The 23,760-nt window shown below is 52.9% G+C and overlaps 1 protein-coding gene across 2 annotated transcripts in view; it reads left to right on the top strand.

Annotated features, from left to right (window-relative positions):
- The window catches only part of SLIT1 (slit guidance ligand 1), a 187,712-nt gene that overhangs the window by 100,718 nt on the left and 63,234 nt on the right, over positions 1-23,760 (top strand). For both annotated transcript variants that reach the window (XM_003825418.6, XM_034931237.3), the window contains exons 5-8: positions 19,237-19,308; positions 20,449-20,520; positions 21,086-21,157; positions 21,707-21,870. In XM_003825418.6, the coding sequence (XP_003825466.2) occupies positions 19,237-19,308; positions 20,449-20,520; positions 21,086-21,157; positions 21,707-21,870 (380 nt within the window). The remainder of the gene's footprint in view (positions 1-19,236; positions 19,309-20,448; positions 20,521-21,085; positions 21,158-21,706; positions 21,871-23,760) is intronic.

Genomic DNA, 23,760 nt, shown 5'->3' with positions numbered 1-23,760 from the left:
GGAAGTGACCAAGGAAATACATCATGTTTTTGAAGAAGACCTTAGGAGTCCAGCAGTGCCTTTGAGTCTCTATCTTACTTGTCCACAAGGGCATCTGCACCCACATGGGAGGTATAAGAAAAGTAACGCTGGGCGTGGTGGCTCACATCTGTAATCCCAGCACTTTGGGAGGCAAAGGAGGGTGGATCACGAGGTCAGGAGATTGAGACCATCCTGGCTAACACGGTGAAAACCCGTCTCTACTAAAAATACAAAAAATTAGCCGAGTGTGGTAGCAGGTGCCTGTAGTCCCAGCTACTTGGGAGGCTGAGGCAGGAGAATGGCATGAATCTGGGAGGTGGAGCTTGCAGTGAGCCAAGATCACACTACTGCACTCCAGCCTGGGCGACAGAGTGAGACTCTGTTTCAAAAAAAAAAAAAAGAAAAGAAAAAGGAAAGAAAAGTAACAGTGGCCGGGTGCAGTGGCTCATGCCTGTAGTCCTAGCACTTTGGGAGGCCAAGGCAGGCAGATCACTTGAGGCCAAGAGGTTGAGAACAGTATGGCCAACATAGCAAAACTCTGTCTCTACTAAAAATACAAAAAATTAGCCAAGCGTGGTGGCACTTGCCTGCAATCCCAGCTACTCGGGAGGCTGAGGCATGAGAATTGCTTGAACTCAGGAGGTGGAGATTGCAGTGAGTTGAGATCGAGCCATTGCACTCCAGCCTGGGTGACAGAGCAAGACTCTGTCTCACAAGAAAAGAAAAGAAAAGAAAAGAGAAGAAAAGAAAATAAAAGAAAAGGAAAGGAAAGAAAAGAAAAGAAATAGCAAGAGCTCCTATTTATTGGGCCTTAAACCACCAGCTATGACTGTTACTTTCTCCCATTTTACAGATATGGAAAATAAGGCTCCCAGAGGTAAAGTCCATGGTGTTTAACCCTCATTCACTCTACACACAGTGCTAGGGGTGCATGAGGATACCCAGATATTGCAACAGCTCTGTGGCCTTTGTGGCTCTGCAGCCCAGGTGGGGACCCCTGGTCTAGGGATGGAGAGAATGAGGCAGGCAGCAGGGTGCCTGGCAGCACCAACCCTTCCCAGGGGGAGGGCATGGCTGTGGGAGCTATTCTCTAGAAGTTGGAGAAAATTTCCACCCCTTCTAGAGAAGCAGGAGTTGGGCCAAATTGGATGCTAAGATGAAGGCTCCTGAGCCCTGAACAGTTTCTGATATTCACAATGGTGGTCAGAGCCGCCCACCCTCTACCTGTCTCCCCCAGAATTTGGCTGCAGCCACCACACCAGGAGGTGTAGGTGCCCTCTGTGTTCAGGTTTTGCAGAGCTGGCCATCACTTCCACAACTAGGTGAAGACTGGGGCCAGGAGCCCTGGTGTCACTCCTGCTGAGGGCTCCTGGGTGGTGGCCCAGAGGTGTGCCAAAGACTGTGAGAAGTCAGGGGCTGATGGCCTTGGATCCCCCCTCCAAGCTGCTCCCACCACACTCTTCATTCTCGGAGGCCTCAAGGAAGCAGTGTCAAATGCAGCTGCATGTCTGTAAGGGACTTCTGAACGAAGCCTCTCACCACAAGATTCCAATGCCTGCCTCTTTGCCTTTCAAACCTACAGGGGTTTGGAAGGAGTGACAGTTCCTGAGACACTCATAGGAATCCTGGGAGGCAAGAAGTCCCCAGGCAATGTTCATCGCAGACAGGGGCTGACATTCCACACTCTCTGCAGCACGGCCGCTCGGAGAAAACATGTGAACCGTATGCCATTTTTGATGAGAATATGTCTAGAATTTATTATACAAGCATCTAAGTTCTAAAACAGAGGGCTCTGAACATAATTTCACCTTTCCTTGATGACTCAATGTCAACATTATGAATGTTCATGATCGCACTCTGCTTTCCAGGCTTTCACCTCCTCCCTCCAAGTTCATCCATCTAGTGTCACTGCCGACATACATACACTTCCAGAAGCCTCCCCACACACTTGCCCGTCAGTTTGAAGATTCTAATGTGCTGTGCCTGTGTAGCATAATGGGTTAGCTTGTGGGTTCTGCAGTTAGGCAGCTTGGGAAAGTTACTATGCCTCAGTTACATTATCTGGAAAATAGGCATGATCAGAGTACTTTTAATAAAATAGGCTTTGGCCAGGTGCAGTATCTCATGCCTGTAATCCCAGCACTTTGGGAGGCTGAGGTGGGAGCATCACTTGAGGCCAGGAGTTCAAGACCAGCCTGGGCAACATAGTGAGACCCCTTTGCTACAAATAAATAAATAAATAAATAAAAATATTTAGCTGAGCATGGTGGGGGTGTGCCCAGAGTCCTAGCTACTCTGCAGGCTGAGGCAGAAGAATTGCTTGAGCCCAGGATTGCCTGAGCCCAGGCTGCAGTGAGCTACAATTATGCCACTGGACTCCAGCCTGGGTGACAGAGTAAGACCCTGTCTCTATAAACAACAAACAAACAAACAGTAGACTTTCTTTTTTTAGAGCAGTTTCAGGTTCACAGCAAAATTGAGCAGGAAGCCCAGAGAGTTTTCATTTACTCCCTGCCCCCTCCCACACGCATTCTCTCTGACTATTAACGTCCCACACCAGAGTGGTGAGAGCATGTGTCTCATGAGGTTGTTTTAAGAACTAAATGAGGCCGGGCATGGTGGCTCACGCCTGTAATCCCAGCACTTTGGGAGGCCGAGGAGGGCAGATCACAAGGTCAGGAGATCAAGGCCATCCTGGCTAACACGGTGAAACCTCGTCCCTACTAAAAATACAAAAAATTAGCTGGGCATGGTGGCGGGCGCCTGTAGTCCCAGCTACTTGGGAGGCTGAGGCAGGAGAATGGCGTGAACCCAGAAGGCGGAGCTTCCAGTGAGCCGAGATCATGCCACTGCACTCCAGCCTGGGCAACAGAGCGAGACTCCTCTCAAAAAAAAAATAAATAAATAAAATAAAAAATAAAAGAATTAGATGAGATCATGTATATAACACATATAAAATACCTAGCACAGTGCCAGGCACATAGTAAATGCACGATAAATGTTGCCACCACCACTATCATCACCACCACCACCACCACTAATAACAATCGTGTGTCACACAAGAGCCAGTCACAATCATTCATGTCTTAGGAGTAAAGTGAACAGTTTTTGTGCAAGGATTTGGATTATGTCCAAATGCCCTCTCAGCACCTCTCTGTGCTTGCATCTGTGTCCAGGCAGGCAGCGGGGAGGTCTGACTTCTGGAGAAGTGGAAACTGGGGAAGGATTCAGCTTCACCCCATATAGAAGTAGCTTAGTGATGTGCACCGCAGTCAGCACTTGCCTCTCCTAGGAGTCTAAGGGTGGGTCCCTTGAGGCTCATAGAGGAGCTATCCTGTCTTTCTGGGTGTGTGTTATGGATCAGACTCTCTGTAGGCTTTGGAGAAAGAAGAGCTGAGTAGACAAGGTTTGATGTGTGGGCCAGATGGGTCAGGTTGAATGAAGGTGGCTGGGATCCAAGGTAAGTCTTTAGCCCTGAGCAGAGGAAGAGCTGCCGGATGGATTCAGGACCACGGACAGCTCCCCAGACAGCGACTCCTTGTGGTTCCTCGTAGCTCCTCTGGGCTTTTGTTGTGGCCACCTGCAGATCACCCTCAGCCAACTGGAAACCTTCCTTGCTCCTGTTAACAGTCAGGGCTCTGTGTTTCTGCCTGCCTGGAAAGTTGTTAGGGTCTTATTCCCTTTGAGTATCCCTGTCTGTGCATGTGGAGGGGGCCTCAGGGGCCGCAGATATCCTGGGGAAGCTGACCTCTTGCTATTCCAATCCCTCAAGCCCCTTCTTTCTTCTGAGAAACTCCTGAGGCCAAGACTGACAGGGTGTGACAGCCCCGTAGAAGACTGAGGTGTGGAAGAATGGGGCATGGTCTTTTTGGTAGAGAAATGGACCCCATTTCCCCTGAGGAAGAGGGAATGGAAATGCCCCAGGGACCCAGTGGTGCTCTGCTGGCCTCCTTGGTGGGCTGCTCCTGATATGACTTCAAGTCAGACGTCAGTCTTGACATTAGCTGTCCTGCCACGTTGGTGGGGCTCCCAGCTTCTCCCTGGAGAAGCTTGGATTCGCAGCCCCTCTGCCCTGGTCACTTCTCTGAGCAGAGCCCCTTCCCCCAGCACAGCCTGGGTTACACTTGCCCAGCCCTGTCACTCCTCTCCTCAGTTCTCTCTCTTTTCAAACCACATTAAATCCTGCCTTTCCCAGCCCCAGGCCCACCCCTGGTCCTCAACCGGGAGAACCCAAAGAGTCTGCCCCTCAGAGTCTGGATGAGCTTTCCTGAGAAAAGTGATGCGTGTGAAGGGTGGCCTGCCTGCTGCGTAGCCTGTGCATTCTTCAAAATACCCTAAAACCCACCTGGCTTGAGCCAGTCCAGCAAAGAGCAGCATAGTAGGTGGTGGCACTGACCCTGCAGAACGACTTCTCCTGAGATCGGGTACCAGGCCATAAGCCCGGGCTGGGAGCATGTGAGTAATTGCCCTGTGAAATGCATTGCTGTGACAGAAGCAGACCAATTTGCCAAATGCCATTTTTGCTAAAAGCCAATTTGCCCCAAAAGTCAATTCATGGAATGGCCAATTTGTCAAATGACCAATACGTCAAATTGATTTATTTCTTTTAACTATTTGGTGTGAGTCGACTGGTTTGCATTTTGTCTTTATTACAGCAGTTTAAGAACTGTTCCATTTGTCTCTGCCCCAGCTCCGGGTGTTTGAACTATAGTGAACCCGCCCCAGCCTCTTCCTACAGAGGAATGGTGGAGCTTGGAGTCTTCCTACAGGAAGTGGCTGGGGTGGGGCAATCTGACTGTCCTTAAAAGGCTATTGTGAAGGGAAATGGGAAACTGCCCAACTAAAACCAAACTGTTAAAGGAAACAAAGAAATTTAGCAAATTGATCCTTTGCAGAATTAGCTGACCTGTGACTTAGCTTCATGTGACTTGGAAGGTGTGGCTGAGTGTTCTTGGGCCCCCGCTGGGGATGCTAGTGAGGGTATTGCTTTTCTCTCTCACAGTCATCTCTATTTTTTGGCAGGGGGTAGCGGGGAGCTCCTTGCAGGAAACGATGTCCTGTGATCATCCCTTTATAAAGACTTGTAGGAGGCCTCTGTGCTTGGTTTTAGACCCAGGAAAGGCCACTCTGCTCCCAAGCTGTTTTATCCATAGACTTGCTAAATTGTGTAAGATACCATTCCCCGAAGTCCCCCTAGGCTGTGAGAAGCCCGGGGCCCATTGGTAGCAGATGCAAAGGGCTTTGCAGGCTGCACCTCTCTTTTGTTTGATATTTCTACCTATTTCTGTCTTTATTCTTTTTACTTCTTTGATTTCTGTTTTCTCTATTTTACAACATACCCTCATTGCTTCCTGCAACAAGGCAGAGAAAGCATTTGGACCTACTCTGAAGGCTATTCCATTGGCCTATTTCCCATACTCCAGCCCTGGCTCTCCCAGATCCTTGCTCCTGTAGTTCTACCCCGTGACCTGGAAGTCTTGTCCCAGAGCAGGGTGCTGTGTCTGTTCTCCAGGAAGACACAGAACCTGAACTGGCATTGCTGTACTAGAGACTCTGGAAGATGCAGCATCTTCACCTGGCACAGTCAGATACTCACATCTGCACAGTGCCCATTTTCCCATTTCCGCCTCTGTGTCTGTTGGAAGCTGGCCCCAGTCCCTCCTCACTGTTGGCTGGGGATTGTTTCTGCCACACTGTCCTCTGTGCAGTTTCCTCTCAGCCTGGGAATCTTCCCACTGCTTAAAATTGTGAGCCTGGCTTCTTGGAGTATTTGTCACTTGGCAGATTTTTTCTGCATTTGTCTCCTCCAGCAGGGACTGGAGAGGGAGGGCACTGGCATTTGTTGAATGCCTACAAAGCACCAGGTGCTGGAATCAGTGCTTCCCATGTTACTTTTTAAAACTTTTAATTGAAGTATAACATATATTCTGAAAAGTGTGCCAATGAGTATACAGCTCACCACATTTTCTCAAAGTGAACACACTCATGTAACCAGCACCAGATCAAAAAGTAAAACATCATGAGTTCCTAGAAGCCTCCTGTACCTCCTTCCAGCCACAAATCCCTGCACCCCCCATCCCGACTAACTACAATCCTGGCTTCCAACAGCATAGATTAGTTTTGCCTATTTTGAGCTTTATATAAATGGTACATATGGTATTTAATCCTCGCAACTCAGCAAGAGGGAGATGTGTTTAACCCTCCTCTACCCATGAGTAACCAGACTCAGAGAGGTTAAGTAACTTGCCCAAGGTCACACAGGCAGTAAATGGTAGGGCTTGGAGTCAATCCCAGGGTTTTCTGGCTCCAAAGCTCATGTCCTTTTCTCTATACATCAATTCTTTGTCCTCCTGCACCACCTCCCCTGCCCCCACCATTGTGTGTCTGGCCTGGGAACCTCTGAAGTCACTGGTCCTAACTGTTCCTTGTAGGTGCCTGGGACAGGAGCCTTGCCTCTCATACTCCCCGGTGCATTCCCGCCCAGGACTAGCAGGTCACCAGGGGCCTCCAAGGTCTCCGCGCCCAGCACCATGTGTTGAGTAAGCCCAGAGGCCTCGCCCTGGTGTTCACATGCAGAGGGGCCTGCATTCCTCTGCCTGCTTCATTCACCCTTGTTGCCTGCTGCTGTGCCCTTGCCTTAGTGGCTGGGACTCATGTCTGCCACTTGCAGTAGGTAGAGTTGAAGGACGAAGCTGGTTGTGTCTTCTGTGTGCCCCTGAGCCTCTCGCTGCTTAGTGGGACTCTAGCCTGTGAGCTGCTGTTCCTTGGCAGGGCTGAACTTTCACTTCAAAGCAGGGCTGCCTTGTGGGATGTGCCCCTGATATCTCTGTTGGGGGAACGCATGCTCAGTAGCTGCATAGCAAACAGCCGGGTTCAAGGAAATGTTACCCTGGGTGCTTTTATGTTGCGGCCATTCAAGGCTGCTTAATGTCTCTGCCTGATGAGGTTTCTGCAACATTAACTCTGGTGGTGGTGGAGGGAGAAGGAGGGGGCTGCCACAGGAGGGTTTGTGGCTTCGCGGTGGGCAGGGAAGGGGCGCACCTCTCCAGCTGATGGGACCTGGCACATGCTGGTTGCTCAGTAAATGTGGGTGGGATGAATAAGGGCAGAGCTCAGACCCCACCATCCACAGTGTCAGGCCCCCAAACCACCTGCTGGAACTTGGACATCAGGAGTTCCCTGGGACCATGTTGGCTGTTCCACATTTTATTTTATTTATTTATTTTTAAAATTTTTGAGATAGGGTCTCACTCTGTTGCCCAGACTGGAGTGAAGTGGCATGATCACAGCTCACTGCAGCTTCCACCTCCTTGGCTTGACAATCCTCCCAACTCAGCCTCCTGAGTAGCTGAGACCACAGACACACTAACACACCTGGCTAATTATTTTAAAACATTTTTGTGGAGACCAGGTCTTGCTATGTTGCCCAGGTTGCCTCAAATTCCTAGGCTCCAGTGATCCTCTTGCTTCGGCCTCCCAAAGTGCTGGGATTACAAGCATGAGCCACTGTGCCCAGACTGTAGTTCGATAATTGAAAAAAAATCTCCAGACCTCACAGAGCATGTGTGAGCTTTAATTCCGTGAATCTTATCATTCTCTTAGGAGTGGGAGAGGTGGTAAAGGAGAGGGAGCAGTCATTTCTTCAGTCAGAGTCACAGAGCTGTACCATTCAGGATTTAGTAGCGGCAGTTGGAAGCCTCACGGACAATACAACTGATTGTCACCCACTGTGTGCCAGTCTCCTCTTACAAACTTATGTTACAGAAAAGGAAACTGAGGCCCAAAGAGGCATCAGTTGGTGCTGAGCTTCGTTTTGAATCCAGGCTGCAGGGCTCTGCTCCCAGACTAGCTACTGCGCCCTGAGACTTCCTTTAGGGAAACTCGCTGATCTGATGACCCTGCCATCCGCTCCAGCTGGTCTGGCTCAAGGCAGTCAGGGTTGCAGAGAAGGGGAGCAGGAGAGCACCCAGGATTAGGAAGGGGAACTTGCCACTCAAAGGACCGCAGCCAAGCCTAGTGGAGGTGGCAAAGGCAGCTCCCAGGATCTATCCTGTCCTGTGTGATTTTTTTTTTTAAGAGATGGAGTCTCACTCTGTCACCCAAGTTGGAGTGCAGTGTCATGATCATAGCTCACTGTAACCTTGAACTCTTAGGCTCAAACAATCCTCCTGCCTTAGCCTCCGAGTAGCTAGGACTACAGGCAGACATCACCATGTCTCGCTGATTTTGTTAGCTGTTTGGAGAGATGGGCTCTCACTCACTATGTTGCCCATGATGATCTCAAACTGGCCTCAAGCCATCCTCCCACCTCAGCCTGCCAAAGTGCTGAAATTATAGGTGTGAGCCACGGCCCCCGGTTCCGTCCTGTATTTTCACAAGACGGAGAAGTAGAGGACCAGATTAAAGGAAACTGGGCTTGTGGCGGGCGGGACCCACTCCCCCTTCACTGCACCAGTGTGGTCTCTTTGACACCACTGCTGGGTCTGCTTTGCACCCTGGCCCTGGCCCCTACCTGAGCTTGAACTTCTGGAGAAGATGAAACAAACAGATTCACACTGAGAATTAGCTGACTGATAAGCTTTCTACTTGCATCTTCTGGGAGCACCTGAGGTTTGTGAGTGGACAAAGCCCTGGCCTCTGGGTTGAGGCCCAAGGCAGCACAATGCAGGTTCTTATCATCGAATGCTCTCCAGAACCCACCTTGAAGGTGAATTAGACCTAGTCCCTGACCTGGAGACAGGCGTGCACACATGCAGTATGCACACAGGGTAGATCTGGGGCACTTGAGTGTTGTTTCATGGGCTGGAGAGAGCAGGCAGGGAGGGGTACTTGCAGAATTAATTCCCCTTCTACGTGGGAGGCATAGGATCTAAAGGGAGGTGTGAAGAACCGGCAGAGACAAAGGCGGGATGGTCCAGCGAGATCCCAGGAGCATCTCTGAGCAGCATGTGCATCCCAGCGTCCCACCCATGGGTATTGATAGCCTCCCTCCTGCCAAGCCATCCTGCAGCAGGGCCCTGGAGCACAGACAGTCCTTAGGAGTGTGTCTCCCATTCCCTGGCCTGAGCAGGGAGCCAGGGCTGGGACTCCTGACCTCCTGGCAATGCTGGAGATGCCAAGTCTTCCTCTGCTGTGAGGGCTGGAGCTGATTCACCAGGGAGCCCCACACCTGCTCCTCACCCGTGCCCTCAGGCGTCTTCCATGCAAATTGGCAGAAATGCAGGAAGGGCCTGTGGGACAAATGTAGTGGCTGGTCCCTGCCCCCCACCAGCCCTGTGGGTGCCTTTTCTGTTCCTCAAGAAGGCGGGCCTTGGTGAGCTGCAGCTGAGGGGTTGGTAGCTGCTCTTCCCTCTCTCCACTCACTAGGGGTGTCTGTGTCTAAGTCTCCCCACCTCAGCCCCCAAAGAATAGGAGTTGGCACCTCCAACCCTTGCTTTGAAATGCTAACCAGTACAGAGGTTATAATCTGGTTTGCTTTGGCTCCAGCTGGGTACATTAAAACATTTTACACCTTTCCTCTGCTGGAGGCAGCACTTCTCAGACTTCAGTGTGCACCTGAGACACTGAGGGATCCTGACTCAGGAGGTGGGACCCAGAAAATCTGCTTTTCTATCAAACTTCCCGGGGATGACAATGCTGCCAATCCACCAGGTGCCAGGGACTCACTTGCTGAGTTATCTGCAGTGGAGTCCCAGGCAGCCACTTATTGATAACAGTCGTGTGAGGCTGCCCCGTGCTGGCACCAGCTACCAGTGGGCATGCTGAGTGTGTGACACACACAACATGTAATCCCATCCTCCCAGCATCCCTGAGAGGTCAGTATTGTTGCAGATGTTGGGAACTAACTGTGGTCCTGCCAGAGGTCATGCAGTGGGTTGGCGGCCTTGAGCCTCAGTCTCCTGACTCCCAGGCCCTGACCCTCCCTCCTCCTCCCTACAGAGCCCAAAAGACAATTATTAAAGTGTGGGCAATGGCAGCCAACTCTGCCAGTCCTGGCTGAGGCCCCACACTCAGCTGTGGTTAAGCCATATGATAATTATTCCCATTTTACCATGAGAAGACTGAGGCTTGGGGGTTAGAAGATGTGCATGAGGCCAGAGCCTGAGTCCTTAATCCAACCATCTTCTGACAAGGATCTAAGCCCCCAGATGAGGTGCCCTGGAACCCTTGGGGTGCCCTGGTTCAAGGTAACCACTCAGGCTGCAGGGGGCCGAGGGGACAGGCCAGGCTGCCCAGAGCTTCCATGTGGCATGAAAGGCAGACAAAGTAGGGCCTGTGCCCTGCAGTGGCGCCCGAGTGGGCAGCAAGAACCCAGAGCCCAGTCCAGCCTTGGCGGGTGCCCAGCAGCCCTCTGTGTACTCCCACCCCTGCCCCCACTGCTAATCCCCTTAGAGGCTGGTCTGCCAGCAGGGACCAATCAGGTTAGAGCGTGAAGGCAGATTAGCAGCCAGAACATGGGGTCTTGACCTCGGCTTCCCCAACTTCTGCCTCCTCCAGCCCTGGGAGAGGATGGGGGGATTGGCAGAGTGTGCAGGAGGCGGGGCAGCCAGAGCGGGGTGCCTGGGGATGGTGCCAAGTCAGGGTGTGGGCCTGGCAGCCCCCTTGTCTTCAGGGGCGGGCGGCCGACTGGGGTTGCCCGATGCTTCCAGGCCAAGTGGGGGCTGCTCTTGGTGGAGCTTGCCTCCTGGGGTGCTTGATCTTGGCGATGGGGTTCATGCTTTGTCTGCAGGGCCCTTGCCTTGAGCTGGTGTGAACTTGGAACCACTTGAGGGTGTTGGTTGTTAATATCCTGAAGGATGTGTGAAGGGAAGAGGTGCGATTGTTACATCATCCACAATAACAAGTGCTTGCTCGTGCCTGCCTTCCCCTTCTGAGCCTGCATCTCACTGGGTCTGCAGCCTGGGTAGGCAGAGCAGGTACAAGTGGCCGCAGCATAGGTGGGGAGCTGTGGTCTCTCGCCATGCACAGCCAGCCTGTCTGGCCCTGAGCTCCTGCCTCTCCCTTGGCCAGTCCTAACTACTTGTTTTGGCCAGGAAAATGGAGAGGGATTAGAGCAGAGGACTCATGTAAGGATCCATTTTAGTTCATTCAGCTAAAAATTACTGAGTCTCTGCAATGTGCCAGGATACAAGGGAAAGTGAAGGAGAGTGTCTGCCGGGAGGTTATGGTCTGGAGAGGGAGATGGACGTTCACCAGAGTCAGTACTTCATCACATTCGGTGCACCTGTATTTTATTACAAGCCTGGGTTGTGCCGAAAAGTAAAAGTGGGGGTGCTGGGAGCCTGTTGCAGATAGAGCAGCTGACTCAGGCTCAGGGGAGGTGTTTGTAGACTGAGGTGTGAAGGATAAATAGCGTTTCCTGGGTGAAGGTGAGGGAAGAATATCCCAGGCAGAAGCCACAGCAAGTACACAGGTCCTGTGGATGTCAGGAGGGGTCTGGGAAACTGGAGGAATGTCAGCAGAGGTGAGGGAGTGGGCAGAGGCACCTCTCCCATCAGTGCCGCTTTCCATCCCCATGTTGCAGATGAGAAAACTGGGGCCAGAGAGGTTACATGACTTGCCCGAGACCACACGATTTAAGTGAGTGGAGCCAAGTCTCCCCTGTGACACCCAGCTGTGGGCTTTGTCCTCAGCACCCTGGCCTCTCCGTGAGTGCTCCCTGGACCAGCATCCCCGCATCCCCCAGGTGCCTGTCAGAAGTCTGGGACCTCGTCCCGCCCTTCAGCTTCTGCCCCAGCCCTGTATCTCCCCAGCGCTGTCCTGGGTCTGACTCTGGGGATCTGTCATGGTGCCCTCGTCACTGTCCTGCCCCTGCCCTCCTTCTGAACCCCTGTCTGGCTCCGCTTCCCTGGGCTGGGACAGGCCCTGGCTGCCCTGGGCTTGGCTGTTTGTCCTTCCAGTCGCAGATCCCGCCCGCTTCCAGGACAGCAGTTCTCAGGGTGTCTCATTCTGCCCAGACACATCCTGGCCATCTCCTCACTTCAGGGCGTTCGACAAGGCCGCGTGGGAGGAGGACGGGCAGCAATGACTGGGTCTGAGGAAGATGAAGGTGGCCCAGAGCTCCCGGAAAACTGATGGGGAAAGGCTTAGGTGGTGCTTTTGGGGGGTTTCCACACAGACCAGGGGCGGAAGACATGATAAACTTTATTTCAAAGGGATTTGGGAAAGATGAGACAAGTATTGGCAAGGTAGGAAGTCAGTTGGAGCAAAAAGAAAAAAAAAGAGAATAGCTTTGTTCTGCTAGTTTGCGATGTGGTTGAGGCATCCAGGTCCAGGGAAGGCTTCTGGCGCCCCCTCGTGGGAAAGCTTGAAACAACAGAGCCTTAGGGTTGCTTAGGCTGTGCTTCCGGCAGGGACAACAGCCCGCATTTCTTGAATGTTGCTAAATGGAGGTTGTGATTCAGAAGCTTAAGTACATCAATTCACAATCTTCTCCAAAGTCCCACGTGGTAGTTATTTTACAAATAGGACACCTGAAGCTCTCAGGTGCAGAACTTCTCCAGGTCCATGGTTGGTCAATAGCAGAAGCAGGAGTTGAACCTGGTCCTTCTCTCTACAGGTGCAGGCTCCTTCTACCACCCGCTTTGCTGCCATCAGGCTGCATTTTCCTGAGGCTTCCAAGGTTCATCTGTTTTCCTCTGGCCTCTCCTGGGGCCCCAAATTCACTTTCCTGTCTTCATTTAAACGATGAGGGCTGGTTCTGGCTGTGGGCTGACTGGCCAGCTTTGGGCCATCTCTCATCTCTTGATGGCCGTTGGCATCACCTGCTGCCTGCCTGCCTGCCTGGGGGCTGTGTCTTTCCTCTTTAAACTTTGGTGCCCCAGAACAAAGCCTGAAAGATGGTCAGAGCTGGGCGCTGTGCCCGTGCCTTTAGTCCCAGCTACTTGGGAGGCTGAGGAGGGAGGATCACTTGAACCCAGGAGTTTGAGACCAGCCTGGACAACATAGTGAGACCCTGTCTCTACAAAAATATTTTTTTAAAAATTAGCCAGGCATGGTAGCATGCGCCTGTAGTCCCAGCTACTCAGGAAGCTGAGAGAGGAGAATCACCTGAGCCCAGGATTTCAACAGTGCAGTGAGCTGTGATTGAGTGACTGCACTCCAGCCTGAGTGACAGAGTGAGATGCTGTCTCTAAATAAATAAATAAAATAATTAAAAAGATGGTCATATCACAGCCCTCTCTGTTCTATCCCATCACTCTCCCCGGCCTGTGTGAGGCTTCTCCCAGCTGACACTTGCTTCCCAGAGTCTCTGCTCCTCCCCAGTCATACCAGGCTCTCTCATGCCCCAGCGTCTTTGCATAGACTGGGCCTACCTGGAGTCTGCCTCTGCCTTCTCCCTCTTCCCTACTTAGTTCCTGGTGTGAGTCCTTATAGAATTGCATTTGCTGAATTGTACTTTGATGCTATTATAAGAAACAGACACTCAAACCCCATTAATTATAAGGATCTAGTGTTATTGATTAGGCTACACTGTCATTTTTAATAAACACCCCTGGGAAAATTCTTGCCTCATCTGAGTGCCACACCAGCTGTACTCCTGAGAAGCTGATCCTTTTAGACTTATACGTGTCCCGTGGGCGCTGTGAACTGACTGGCTCTCCTTTCACGCTGGCTCTCAGTGAGAAAGCTCAGAGCCCCGCTCAGCCCAGCCTGGCATGTGGTCACATGGTGCATGCATTCTTAGTACCCGCCATTGATTCCTCCTCTTCTCTGTGCCTCATTTTTCACTCTTGCTCTCTTGCTGTTTTGAAAATCCCTATAAGCCACCTTAAAGGCTTTCTAGAACAAGGTTGGGTCTAAATCGATAAGCAAATCAATACGAATAAAAAAACCTTCCTTGCAGGGTTATGGTGAGGATTAAATGGAATAATGAATGGATGTGAGTGCCGGCCCAGCATTCCTTCCCAGGCTTGGCCAAAGGGTGAGTGGTCGGCTGGGCTGAGATGAGGGTCCCACTGGAGGTCCCGCCTTCCTGACTCTGTGGACGTCCTCAGGCCACCACTCCTTCCTGCCTCCATCTGGCTCTTAATGCACGTGCTCTCATCTCCCTGAGTCCCTGTGGGTCAGCAAAGGCGGCAGGCTGTGTCTGTCTTCTCCCCAGACCCCGTCTTTCAGTAGGTGTATGGCCAGCAACTTTCCTCACCTCCTTTCTGGGACCCCAAATCCTCTAAAGAAGCAACCACCTCACTTGATGTGTGTCTTAGTCTGTTCCAGCTGCTATAACAAAATATTGTATTGGGAGGCTGAGGTGGGTGAATCACTTGAGGCCAGGAGTTTGAGACCAGCCTGAGCAACAAAATGAGACCCTGTCTCCACCCGTAGAGCATCTGTAGTCCCAGCGCATCTGTAGTCCCAGCTACTCAGAAGGCTGAGGTGGGGAGGATCGCTTGAGCCCAGGAGTTCAAGGTGACAGTGTGCTATGATTGTGCCACTGCAGTCTGGCCTGGGTGACAGCAAGACCTTTTCTCTAAAAAAACAAAAACAAAATGCCGTAGACCAAGTGGCTTATAAACAGCAGGAATTTATTTCTCACAGTTCTAGAGGTGGGAAGTCCAAGATCAAGGTATTGGCAGATTTGACGTGTGGTGAAGGCTGCTTCCTGCTTCATAGATGGTGCCTTCTAGCTGTGTCCTCACACGGAGGAAGGGGCAAGGCAGCTCTCTGCGGTCTCTTTCATAAGGGCACTAATCCTATTATAAGGATGGAGCTGGCATGACCTATCACTTCCCAAAGTCCTCGCCTCCTAATACCATCACATTGGAGATTAGGTTTCAACCTATGCCTTTTTTGAGAGGAAACGATAATTCAGACCATAGCAATGTGTCTTGCAGGCATGTGGGTGGGTCTGCACTGGTGAAGAGCTTAGAAATCTTCTGCTCCAGCCTATGAATTGGACAAATGAGGAAACTGAGGCCCCCAAAAAGGAGAAGTGATGTAGCCAAGTCTCTAACATGATTTCAGCCCATTAACCTCGAGCCTAAGCATGCCCCTCCCTTCCTCAGGGTCATGCCTCAAAGCAACGCTGGATGAGTCATCAATTGTGCGTAACCAATGACTTCAAAACACTGCGGCTTTCAAGAACAAACAATAAACATCTCACAGTCTCTGTAGGTGGCTGGGTGGTTCTGGCGTGGGGTTTTTCATGAGATTGCATCACAATGTTGGGGGATTGTGTCATCTGAAGGCTTGGCTGGGGCTGGAGAATGCACTTCCTTGATGGCTGGCTCACAGGCTGGCAAGCCTGTGCCTGCTGTTGGCGAGAGGCCTCGGTTCCTCTCCATGTGGGCCTCCCCAGAGAGCTGCTTGAGTGTCCTTATGACCTGGGCTGGGTTCTCCCAGAGAGGGCAAACCCAGAAGGAACAAGGAGGGAGCTACAGTGTCTTTTATGATCTAGTCTTGGAGGTTATCCATTACCGTTTCCATCATATGTGGTTCTTCAGAAGTAAGTTACTGAGTCCTGCCCACATTCAGGAGGAAGAGAATGAGCCTCTGTCTTTTGAAGGGAGGAATGTCAAAGAATTTGTGGATGTCTTTTAACTACCACAACCTCCCACGTACACACACCAGTCATACGAAACCACATGAGATTCCCCCAGCCTGCCTTGTTCCTTCCTGTCTCTGGGTTTCTGCACATGCTGTTACCGCTGCTTAGAACACCCTTTCCTCATTTTCCATTTCTGTCTGGGACACATCAACTCTTTAAGATCCGGTCAGAGATCACCTCTCCTCCCTCCAGCGGACTTGTTCACTCACTTCTCTGCACTCTCCCATCTCTTTGGCAGTACTGCTCCTCCAGCCATTGTTGAAAGCTGGCATGTACACCCTATGAAAGCAAGTCTTTGGGGGTCCCCAGCAGACCATCAGCTTTCAGTACACATTTCTGGGGTGAAGGATTGAAGGTCCACTCACTGGTTTCCCATCTGTGCCCTCTTCTGGGCATGAGTGCTCTAGGGTGGACCATGCACCTGTGGTTAGCTCTGCATCCACAAGCCCAGCCCAGTCACTGGTGCCTGTGGGCACTCCATCACGGTGAGTTTGGTTTCATGTTGGGCTCCCATGTCAGCCTGGGCTCCTGGTTACTGAGGAACTCGCATGACCATGAGCTGCAGTGTGGGCAGTCTGTTGTTTACCTGTGTGGCCTGTACAGCCCTGCTCTAAATCCAGTAATTTCCCTGCCAGCCCACTCTGCCCAGTGGCAGCATCCCACTTAGGAAGATGGAGAGAACAAGTCCACAAGTCCACAGACCAGGAGAACCATCAAGCCATTAGGGCAGGCACCACCAGGGTAGCAATTTCTTATATGAAGCAGAGACACTAAGAAGAGGATGTGGCAGCCAAGGAACTCTCTAGGCAAGGAAGAGATGATAACAAGGATTAGGCAGGCAAAGACTGAAATGCGCCTCTCAAGACATATGGGGCTGGGGGAGTTGCTGCATAAAGACAGGCATCGGGGAGTAGGCCACTGGGGGCCCTCTGGGGAGTAGCCTAAATGGGCGGAATTTGGGGAATGTCTCCAGGAATACTGACAGACTACACTGGGGAGCTGGAGATATGGCACAAGTAACCAAGATCGAAGATGAAAGATGCCATGGGGAGAGCAGGAAGGGAAGGTGGGGCCGGGCGAGTGCGGGAGGAGGAAGCTTCCCCCGCAAGAAGGGGAGATGCCTCAGGGATAGCAGGTGGGACGGCTCTGGAGGAGGGACAGCTGTGTCTGTGCTGCAGGCTTGAACCATCTCCCCTCCAGGAGATGGGGCCTACATCCAGGAGAGAGAGAGCAATAGAGAGCAAGAACGAGGGGCACTGATGGTGCCAAGGCCCCTTCAGACACGGGTGCCTGGCTGCTTTTCTAAAGGCTGTGAGGGGACGGGACAGAGGGGCTGGGTTTGGGGGAGGGAGCGCATAGATGTTGGTGCCCACTCTGTGGGGACGGGAAGGCAATTGCTTTGCCAGGCTTTCATTTTTCCCATTTTGTACATGAGGAAACTGGGCTCGGGAGGGGAAGGGTGCCTTGCAGATGTATGGCCAGGAGGGGGAGGGCCAGGCCTCGAACCCCAGGCTCCTCCCTCCAGCTGCAAGTCCCCAGCCCAGAGAAGGGGAGGTAGCTGGGGACTGAGCTCCCTCCAGGACAGGGTGCATCTCTCCAGTTCCATCATTCATTCATTCATTCAACAAATGCTTGGCGAGTGGCTGATGTGGACCAGGCACTGTCCTAGGTGCTGGGGTGCAGCAGCAACTGGTCCAGTGCCTTCTCACAGTTCTAGTAGGCAGTAGGAGCCCACCTGCCTCCTACCTTTCTGACTCAGGGCTCTGTGCACACCGTTGGGTTTCTCACCAGGGAAACCCAGACAGGGCAGCGGCGGCCTTGACAGTTCAAGGGGCAGTGTGCGGCGGGGCAGGGGGCTGTGGGCTGTGTTCTCGGACCCTGTGGGGTGAGGGGTTGAAAGGAAGGGCACCGTCAAAGCCCACGGGCCTGGCCCAGGAGGAGGAGGTGGGGCTGTGGAACTGCCTGGCACTGGGGCCTATGTCAGGACGGTCTGCCGCTGGTTGTTCACCTTCAGGACCCCGGTGTGTCTGGGGCAAGGCTCTGGGGCAGGGAGCCCGGGTCCAACCAGGTCAGTTACTTCACATCTCGGAGCTCAGTTCCCTCCTCTGTGAAATGGGCGCAATGGCAGTTCCTACCCCCAGGGCTGCTGCACAAGCCAGGGCTCTGGGACCTGAATGCCTGGGTTCAAATTCTGGAGCCACCACCCACCAGCTGGGTTACCTTGAAGAAGTTGCTTAGCTTCTCTGAGCCTCCCTTTTCTCCTTTGTATAATGGGGATGGTGATAGTATCCACGCCACGCTCCTGGGAAGTACTCAGGCAGTGCTGGCCTGGGGGGAGTGTGGCTGTGAGTAGGAAAAGCTGACCTGGAAAGGGGCGTTTGCACACGTCTGTGGATGCCAGGGAGGCTGCTAAGAGGGAAGAGAGGCAGGTGGACAGGTCAGAGGCCCGGTCCTGACAGGGAGTGGAGTAAGGGCCCCAAAGCTGGCCTGGCAGTCACTGAGGCTGAGGATTTGCAGTCCTGACAGTGCCCCCTCCCCTCGCAGCAGGGCGTTCATGGGGAGGTGTGAAGTCCTCAGTGATCCCAGCCCCTTGCGTGCTCCTGACTCCCTGTGGCCTAGGCTCTCAGAGGTGCCCTGCTGCCTGCAGTCCACAAGAGCACAGGGTTTGGAGTCAGGCCCTGCCTGGAGCTAAAGACCTGGGTGGGCCACTGGCCAACTGGGTCACCAGAGCCAATTCTGTCCTTCCTGAGTCAGCTTGCTCAGCATAAGACAGAGCGTAAGCCCCAGGCGCACCCACCACAGCCAGCCCAGGGTGCCATCCCTCCCACCCGGTGCCAGACAGTGGTCATCAATCCCCCTCCAGAAGCACCTCTGTTGTATGCTCTTTGCGCCCTGCACGATGCTGTGGGGGGCTGAACTGGCCTCTGTGGGTCTGGTGGGCTGACCTCTGTGGGCATTAGGCTGTTCTTGTATTGCTATAAAGAAGTGCCGAGACTGGGTAATTTATAAGAAAAGTGATTGACTTGGCTTACGGTTCTGCAGGCTGTGCGGGAACCAAAGGCATCTACTTCTGGGGAGGCCTCAGGGAGCTTTTTCTCATGGCGGAAGCCTGAAGGGGAGCAGGCACTTCACGTGGGAGAGTGAAGGAGAGGGAGAATGGAGGGGGAGGCGCCACACACTTCAACAACCAGAGCTCCCGGAACTCACACGCCATCGAGAAGTCAGCATCAAGCCAGGAGGGATCAGTGCCCATGACCAGATCACCTCCCACCAGGCCCCACCTCCAGCACTGGGGATTACCATTCAACATGAGATTTGGGTGGGGACAAATATCCAAACTACATCAGGTGGGGTCTGGCAGGGCTGATCGTAGCTGCCCCAGGCTTCTCCTTCCAGCTGCAAGCCCCGAGCCCAGAGAAGGGGAGGTGGCTGGGGACTGAGCTCCCTCCAGGACATGGTGTGTCTCTCCAGTTCCATCATTCATTCATTCAACAAGCGCTTGCTGAGTGGCCACTGTGGGCCAGGCACTGTCCGAGGTGCTGGGGTGCAGCAGTGGCTGGTTCAGTGCCCTCCAGCCCACCTGCCCTGCTTCCCTGACTTATCACAGCACTCTGCAGGAACCTCTTTTCTGACCGGTGTTTTCTCTCCCTCTGGCTTTATCCTCCCAGGGACTTGAGTGAGAACGCCATCCAGGCCATCCCCAGGAAAGCTTTTCGGGGAGCTACGGACCTTAAAAATTTGTAAGTACAGGCCTGGGAGGGAGAAGGGTGTGGGGGCTCCAGGGCCACTCCTGGAAGCATCCTCAGGGTATCCCCGAGCGAGCCGTGTGGTCCAGGCAGCCAGGGAGCTGACCTGGGCTCTCAGAGGGCTGGTGCCAGCATGGTCTTCTGGAATAGTCTGGGGTTGGAGGAAACAGGCAGCCCTTGCCTCTCCCTTGGTTGTTATTCCATATGAGAGCCAACGGAGGGGGCCCTTGGGGACCTGGTGAAGCGTGTTATCAGCGTGGGCAATGTTCTCAGTCCATTTCGGTGGCACAGTGTCTGTGCCCGCCTCATATTTGGGTTGGGAGAGCTGGGTTTGAATCTTCTCTTCTAGTTACACATACATAAGGCCACTGCAAGTCAGCGAACATCGCTGAGCCTTGATATATTGTTCTGGAAAATGGGGATACTAAGATCTACTTCACAGGCATGTTCTGAGGTTTAAATGAAACATGGAAATAAATACACTTTGTCAAATGCTATTTAAATGTAATGGCTTATTATTATTACTATTCAAATGTATTCTGGTCCAGGCTTACCACCTCCTTGAAGTCTGACTACAGCAGGGATGGCAAATGCCTGGCATGCTTGTCACACACACCCCCAACCTCGCCTGTGGCACACATTGATAATCAGTCACCACATTCTTTCCCACAGAGCTCACCTCACAGCTTCAGTTTACTCTGACAGCAGCACTCCAGGTAGCCACCTCTAGTCAACCTCTTTGGCACTCAGGCTGAGGTCTGTTTGCCAGCTCTGGATGCCACTGCTTTGTGACTCTCCCATTTTCCAGCTGCCGGCACCCACTAGGTGGTCTCCAAAATGTGTGTGTGTGTGTGTGTGTGTGTGTGTGTGTGTAGGGGGGTGCCTGCTCCCCAGGGGATATGTAAGGTTGAGTAGAAGAATATAACTTTTACTTATATTTATGATTTTAACTGAAAATTAGAAAAAAACCCTTAAGTTTTTACTAATGTTCGCTATTTGGATTGACACATATACACATAACAAACGGCTAGGGGTGCACCTCTTTTGAATGAATGGAGCACGCGGTCAGAATGTTTGGACACCCTTACTCTAGGCAATGTGCCCTTCTCTCTACAACCTTCCTTTGCTTCACAGACAGCTGGACAAGAACCAGATCAGCTGCATTGAGGAAGGGGCCTTCCGTGCTCTGCGGGGGCTGGAGGTGCTGTAAGTAAAGCATGGAAAAGGAAGGAGGGGTGTGGAGGGCCCTGCTAGGCCGGTGCCAAGTGCCGCAGCCTAGGCAGCGGGCGTCAGGGAGACAGGAAGGGAGAGACCAGCCCTCCTAGAATCACCTCGGAGGAGGGGAGGACAGGCACTCATGGGGTTGTGCCTGCAGCAAGTAGTGTGCCCCAGTATAACCTGCTCAGGATGAAACCCAAGGGTTTCTGGCACTTGGCCTGGAATGCTTCTCCCTTTCTCCCTGCCTATCCAAACCCCACCTTTCTTCCAAGCCAACCCAAGCCTGGGACGTGTCCCATCACCCGCCCTGCTCCATCTCCCTATCCTACCAGCCTTGGAGTCTATGGTGCTGTCGGCTTACGGTCACTGTCCCAGCTCAGGGCTTTCCTGTGGGGTGGGATATGCCTCATGCTCTTTGGCTTAGCCCCTCCATGTCCAGCCCCGTGCTGGTCACTTTAAGGTCGAGAGCCTCCCTGTTCGTTAGCAGGGCGGCCCTGTCCCACATCATCTCCTGCTGGGCAGGTGCTAAATGACTCTGGTTTTTCCCATTTAGGACCCTGAACAACAACAATATCACCACCATCCCCGTGTCCAGCTTCAACCATATGCCCAAGCTACGGACCTTGTGAGTCAGCTGGGGCAGCTGGGAGCGGCGCAGCCAAGCCCGGTTGATGCCAGGGGGTGGGTGGGGCAGGAGGTGAAGGTTTTGCAGACAGGTCATGGAGGTCATTCTCCCTCAGACCCCCAGAGGCCAGCCCAGGCTGGGGGCTTCATGCTGTCGGAGGCGGAAGGAGTTATACAGTTGCAGGGCATCCAATGCCACTTAATTTTGTTTTTCCTTGGAAAACAAATGATTTGTTTTTGTGCTTGAAAATGAGCCAGGTGGTTTGGGGAAGTGAGCCTGTGCAAGGTCATTGCGATGACCTGGGCTTTGCTGGGTACATTCCGGTCCAGCTGTGCCCAGAGCATGTGGGAGGGGAGGGGCAGCAGCGGGATCTTCACGGGGCTGTGGATAATCCCCGGGTTGGAGCTGAGCCGCCTACTTGACTAAATGTAGACTGTGTTTGGCTTGAACACAGCACCGGGGGCAGCCTCCTGCCTGAGATTGGGGTTCCCACAATCAGGCTGGGCTGGGGGATCCAGATGGGTTGTGAGCCATCCTGTCCTCTTGCAGCCGCCTGCACTCCAACCACCTGTTTTGCGACTGCCACCTGGCCTGGCTCTCGCAGTGGCTGAGGCAGCGGCCAACCATCGGGCTCTTCACCCAGTGCTCGGGCCCAGCCAGCCTGCGTGGCCTCAATGTGGCAGAGGTCCAGAAGAGTGAGTTCAGCTGCTCAGGTGGGTGCAGACCCCTGCCGGGCTCTCAACTGTCCGGCGCCTCCTGCCCTGCCTCTTGTTCCCGCCCCTAATCTCGACATTAATACCTGGCCTGCCCATCACCTCCTGACCCCGCCCATCACTTGGCCCCACCCATCGCCTCCTGACCCTGCCCATCACCTCCTGACCCCACTATCTGCCCCTCCTGCCCCATCCATCACCTCCTGACTCCACTGTCTGCTCCTCCTGCCCCATCCATCACCTCCCATTCTCACCGTGGCATTTGTCTCTGCATGTCACTTCTTGCCTCCTCTCCTTTTCCCTCCTGTCCTCTCACTGCCTCGTCCACTCATCACCCTCTTTGTTCCACCCCGATCTCTTTCTGGTCCACTCAGTGCCTCCTCCGATGTCCTCTGGGCTCCTTGCCACTGCTATCACCCCCTTTTCCATCCTCCAATCGCCTCACCTCTGCTGCCTTGACAAGTCGTTGAATTAGGCCCTCTAAACTTGGCTCCAAAAGAGGTGGGCCTCAAAGCCCACACCCTTTCACCTTCCCCCTGGGGTTCTGTCATAGCCTCCTGACTGGTTGCCTACATCCTCCCTGGCCCCTGGCTTATACTACAGCCAGAAGACCAAAAAGAACCCGCAAGTCTGGGAGGTCACTGCTCGTGTACTCACCTGGCCGTCAGCACTGTGTCGAGAGTCTGAACTGCCCTCAGGCTCTGCAAGCTTGGCCAGGGCCAGCGCCGCCTCCCCTGCCTCCTGCTGCCTGCAGCTCCCCCAGCTGTGCCTGGCCTGCCTCTGCCCCTTCCTGGTGCAGGTGCCCCCAGCCCTGGCCTCACAGGCTGCTCCCCTGCTGGACACACCCTTCCCTCCTTGTTGCCTGCCGACTCCTCCTCACCCTGCAGGGCAGGGCCCAGGGAGCCTTCTGTGATCCTACATGAGGTCCCGCATTGTGTTTCTGGTGCATCCTCAGCACTTTGTCTTTGCTTGGCACAGGAAATGCTTGCTGAATGAATGGACAGTTCTCAGATTTGTGACAGAGGATTTAGAGGCTGCCTGTTTCTCCCAAACCCGTGGACTGGGCCTGCCAGCCACACAGAGTTCTGAAGGAAAGCATCTCCTAGGCACAGCCTCCCCTCCTCAGTGTGAGGCTCTTGGCTGTGGCTGTCACCTCCTCCATTGCACTGGCAGACACCCAGTGCAATGGGTGGGCTTGAACACTGCTGTGCTCTGCACTGCTGTGTGTGTGTGTGCATGCAGATGTGCGTATGAGTGTGTGTGCCTGTGTGCGAAAACCTGTGTGCATGTCTCTTGTGTGAGCCAGGACTGCCTCTGCATCATTGCAGCTGCCACAGTTTTTAGGAATTGGAATGGGTAAATCACTTGGACAATTTTTATTTTGAAATGAAACCTTTTCCTTTGCATTTGGAAGACCGTGGTTTCTATTTTCAGACATGAGTTTCTCCTCTGGAGTCTGATCAGCCTGGCAACCCTTTTCCTTTGAAGGCCACTGTCACAATATGCCAGGAATCCATGTAGCTTTGTCTCATTTGGTCCTGGTGCCCACCCTTTGGGGCAGCCATGGAAAATATTCGAAGTTAGAATGCTGGTGGGGGTATCAACTGGCTCAACCACTCTGCAGAACTGTCTAGCAGGATCCACTAAGGCTCAACATCTGTCCACCCTGTGACCCTCCAACTCCTACTAGGTGTGTGCATTTTTTTCTGCAAAAATGTCCAAAAATATTAAAGGCAGCTTTTTCCATAATAGCCCCAAATTGGAGACAACCTGAATATCCACCAACTAATTATGATGTATCCATATAATGGAATACTACTCAGCAACGAAAAAGAACAAACTACTGATACACACAGCAACATGGTGAATCTCAAAGATTGTATATTAAGC

The sequence above is a fragment of the Pan paniscus genome, chromosome 8 (genome assembly GCF_029289425.2).
Source record: "Pan paniscus chromosome 8, NHGRI_mPanPan1-v2.0_pri, whole genome shotgun sequence".
NCBI lineage: Eukaryota > Metazoa > Chordata > Mammalia > Primates > Hominidae > Pan > Pan paniscus.
This window is presented reverse-complemented; position numbering and strand designations above follow the sequence as displayed.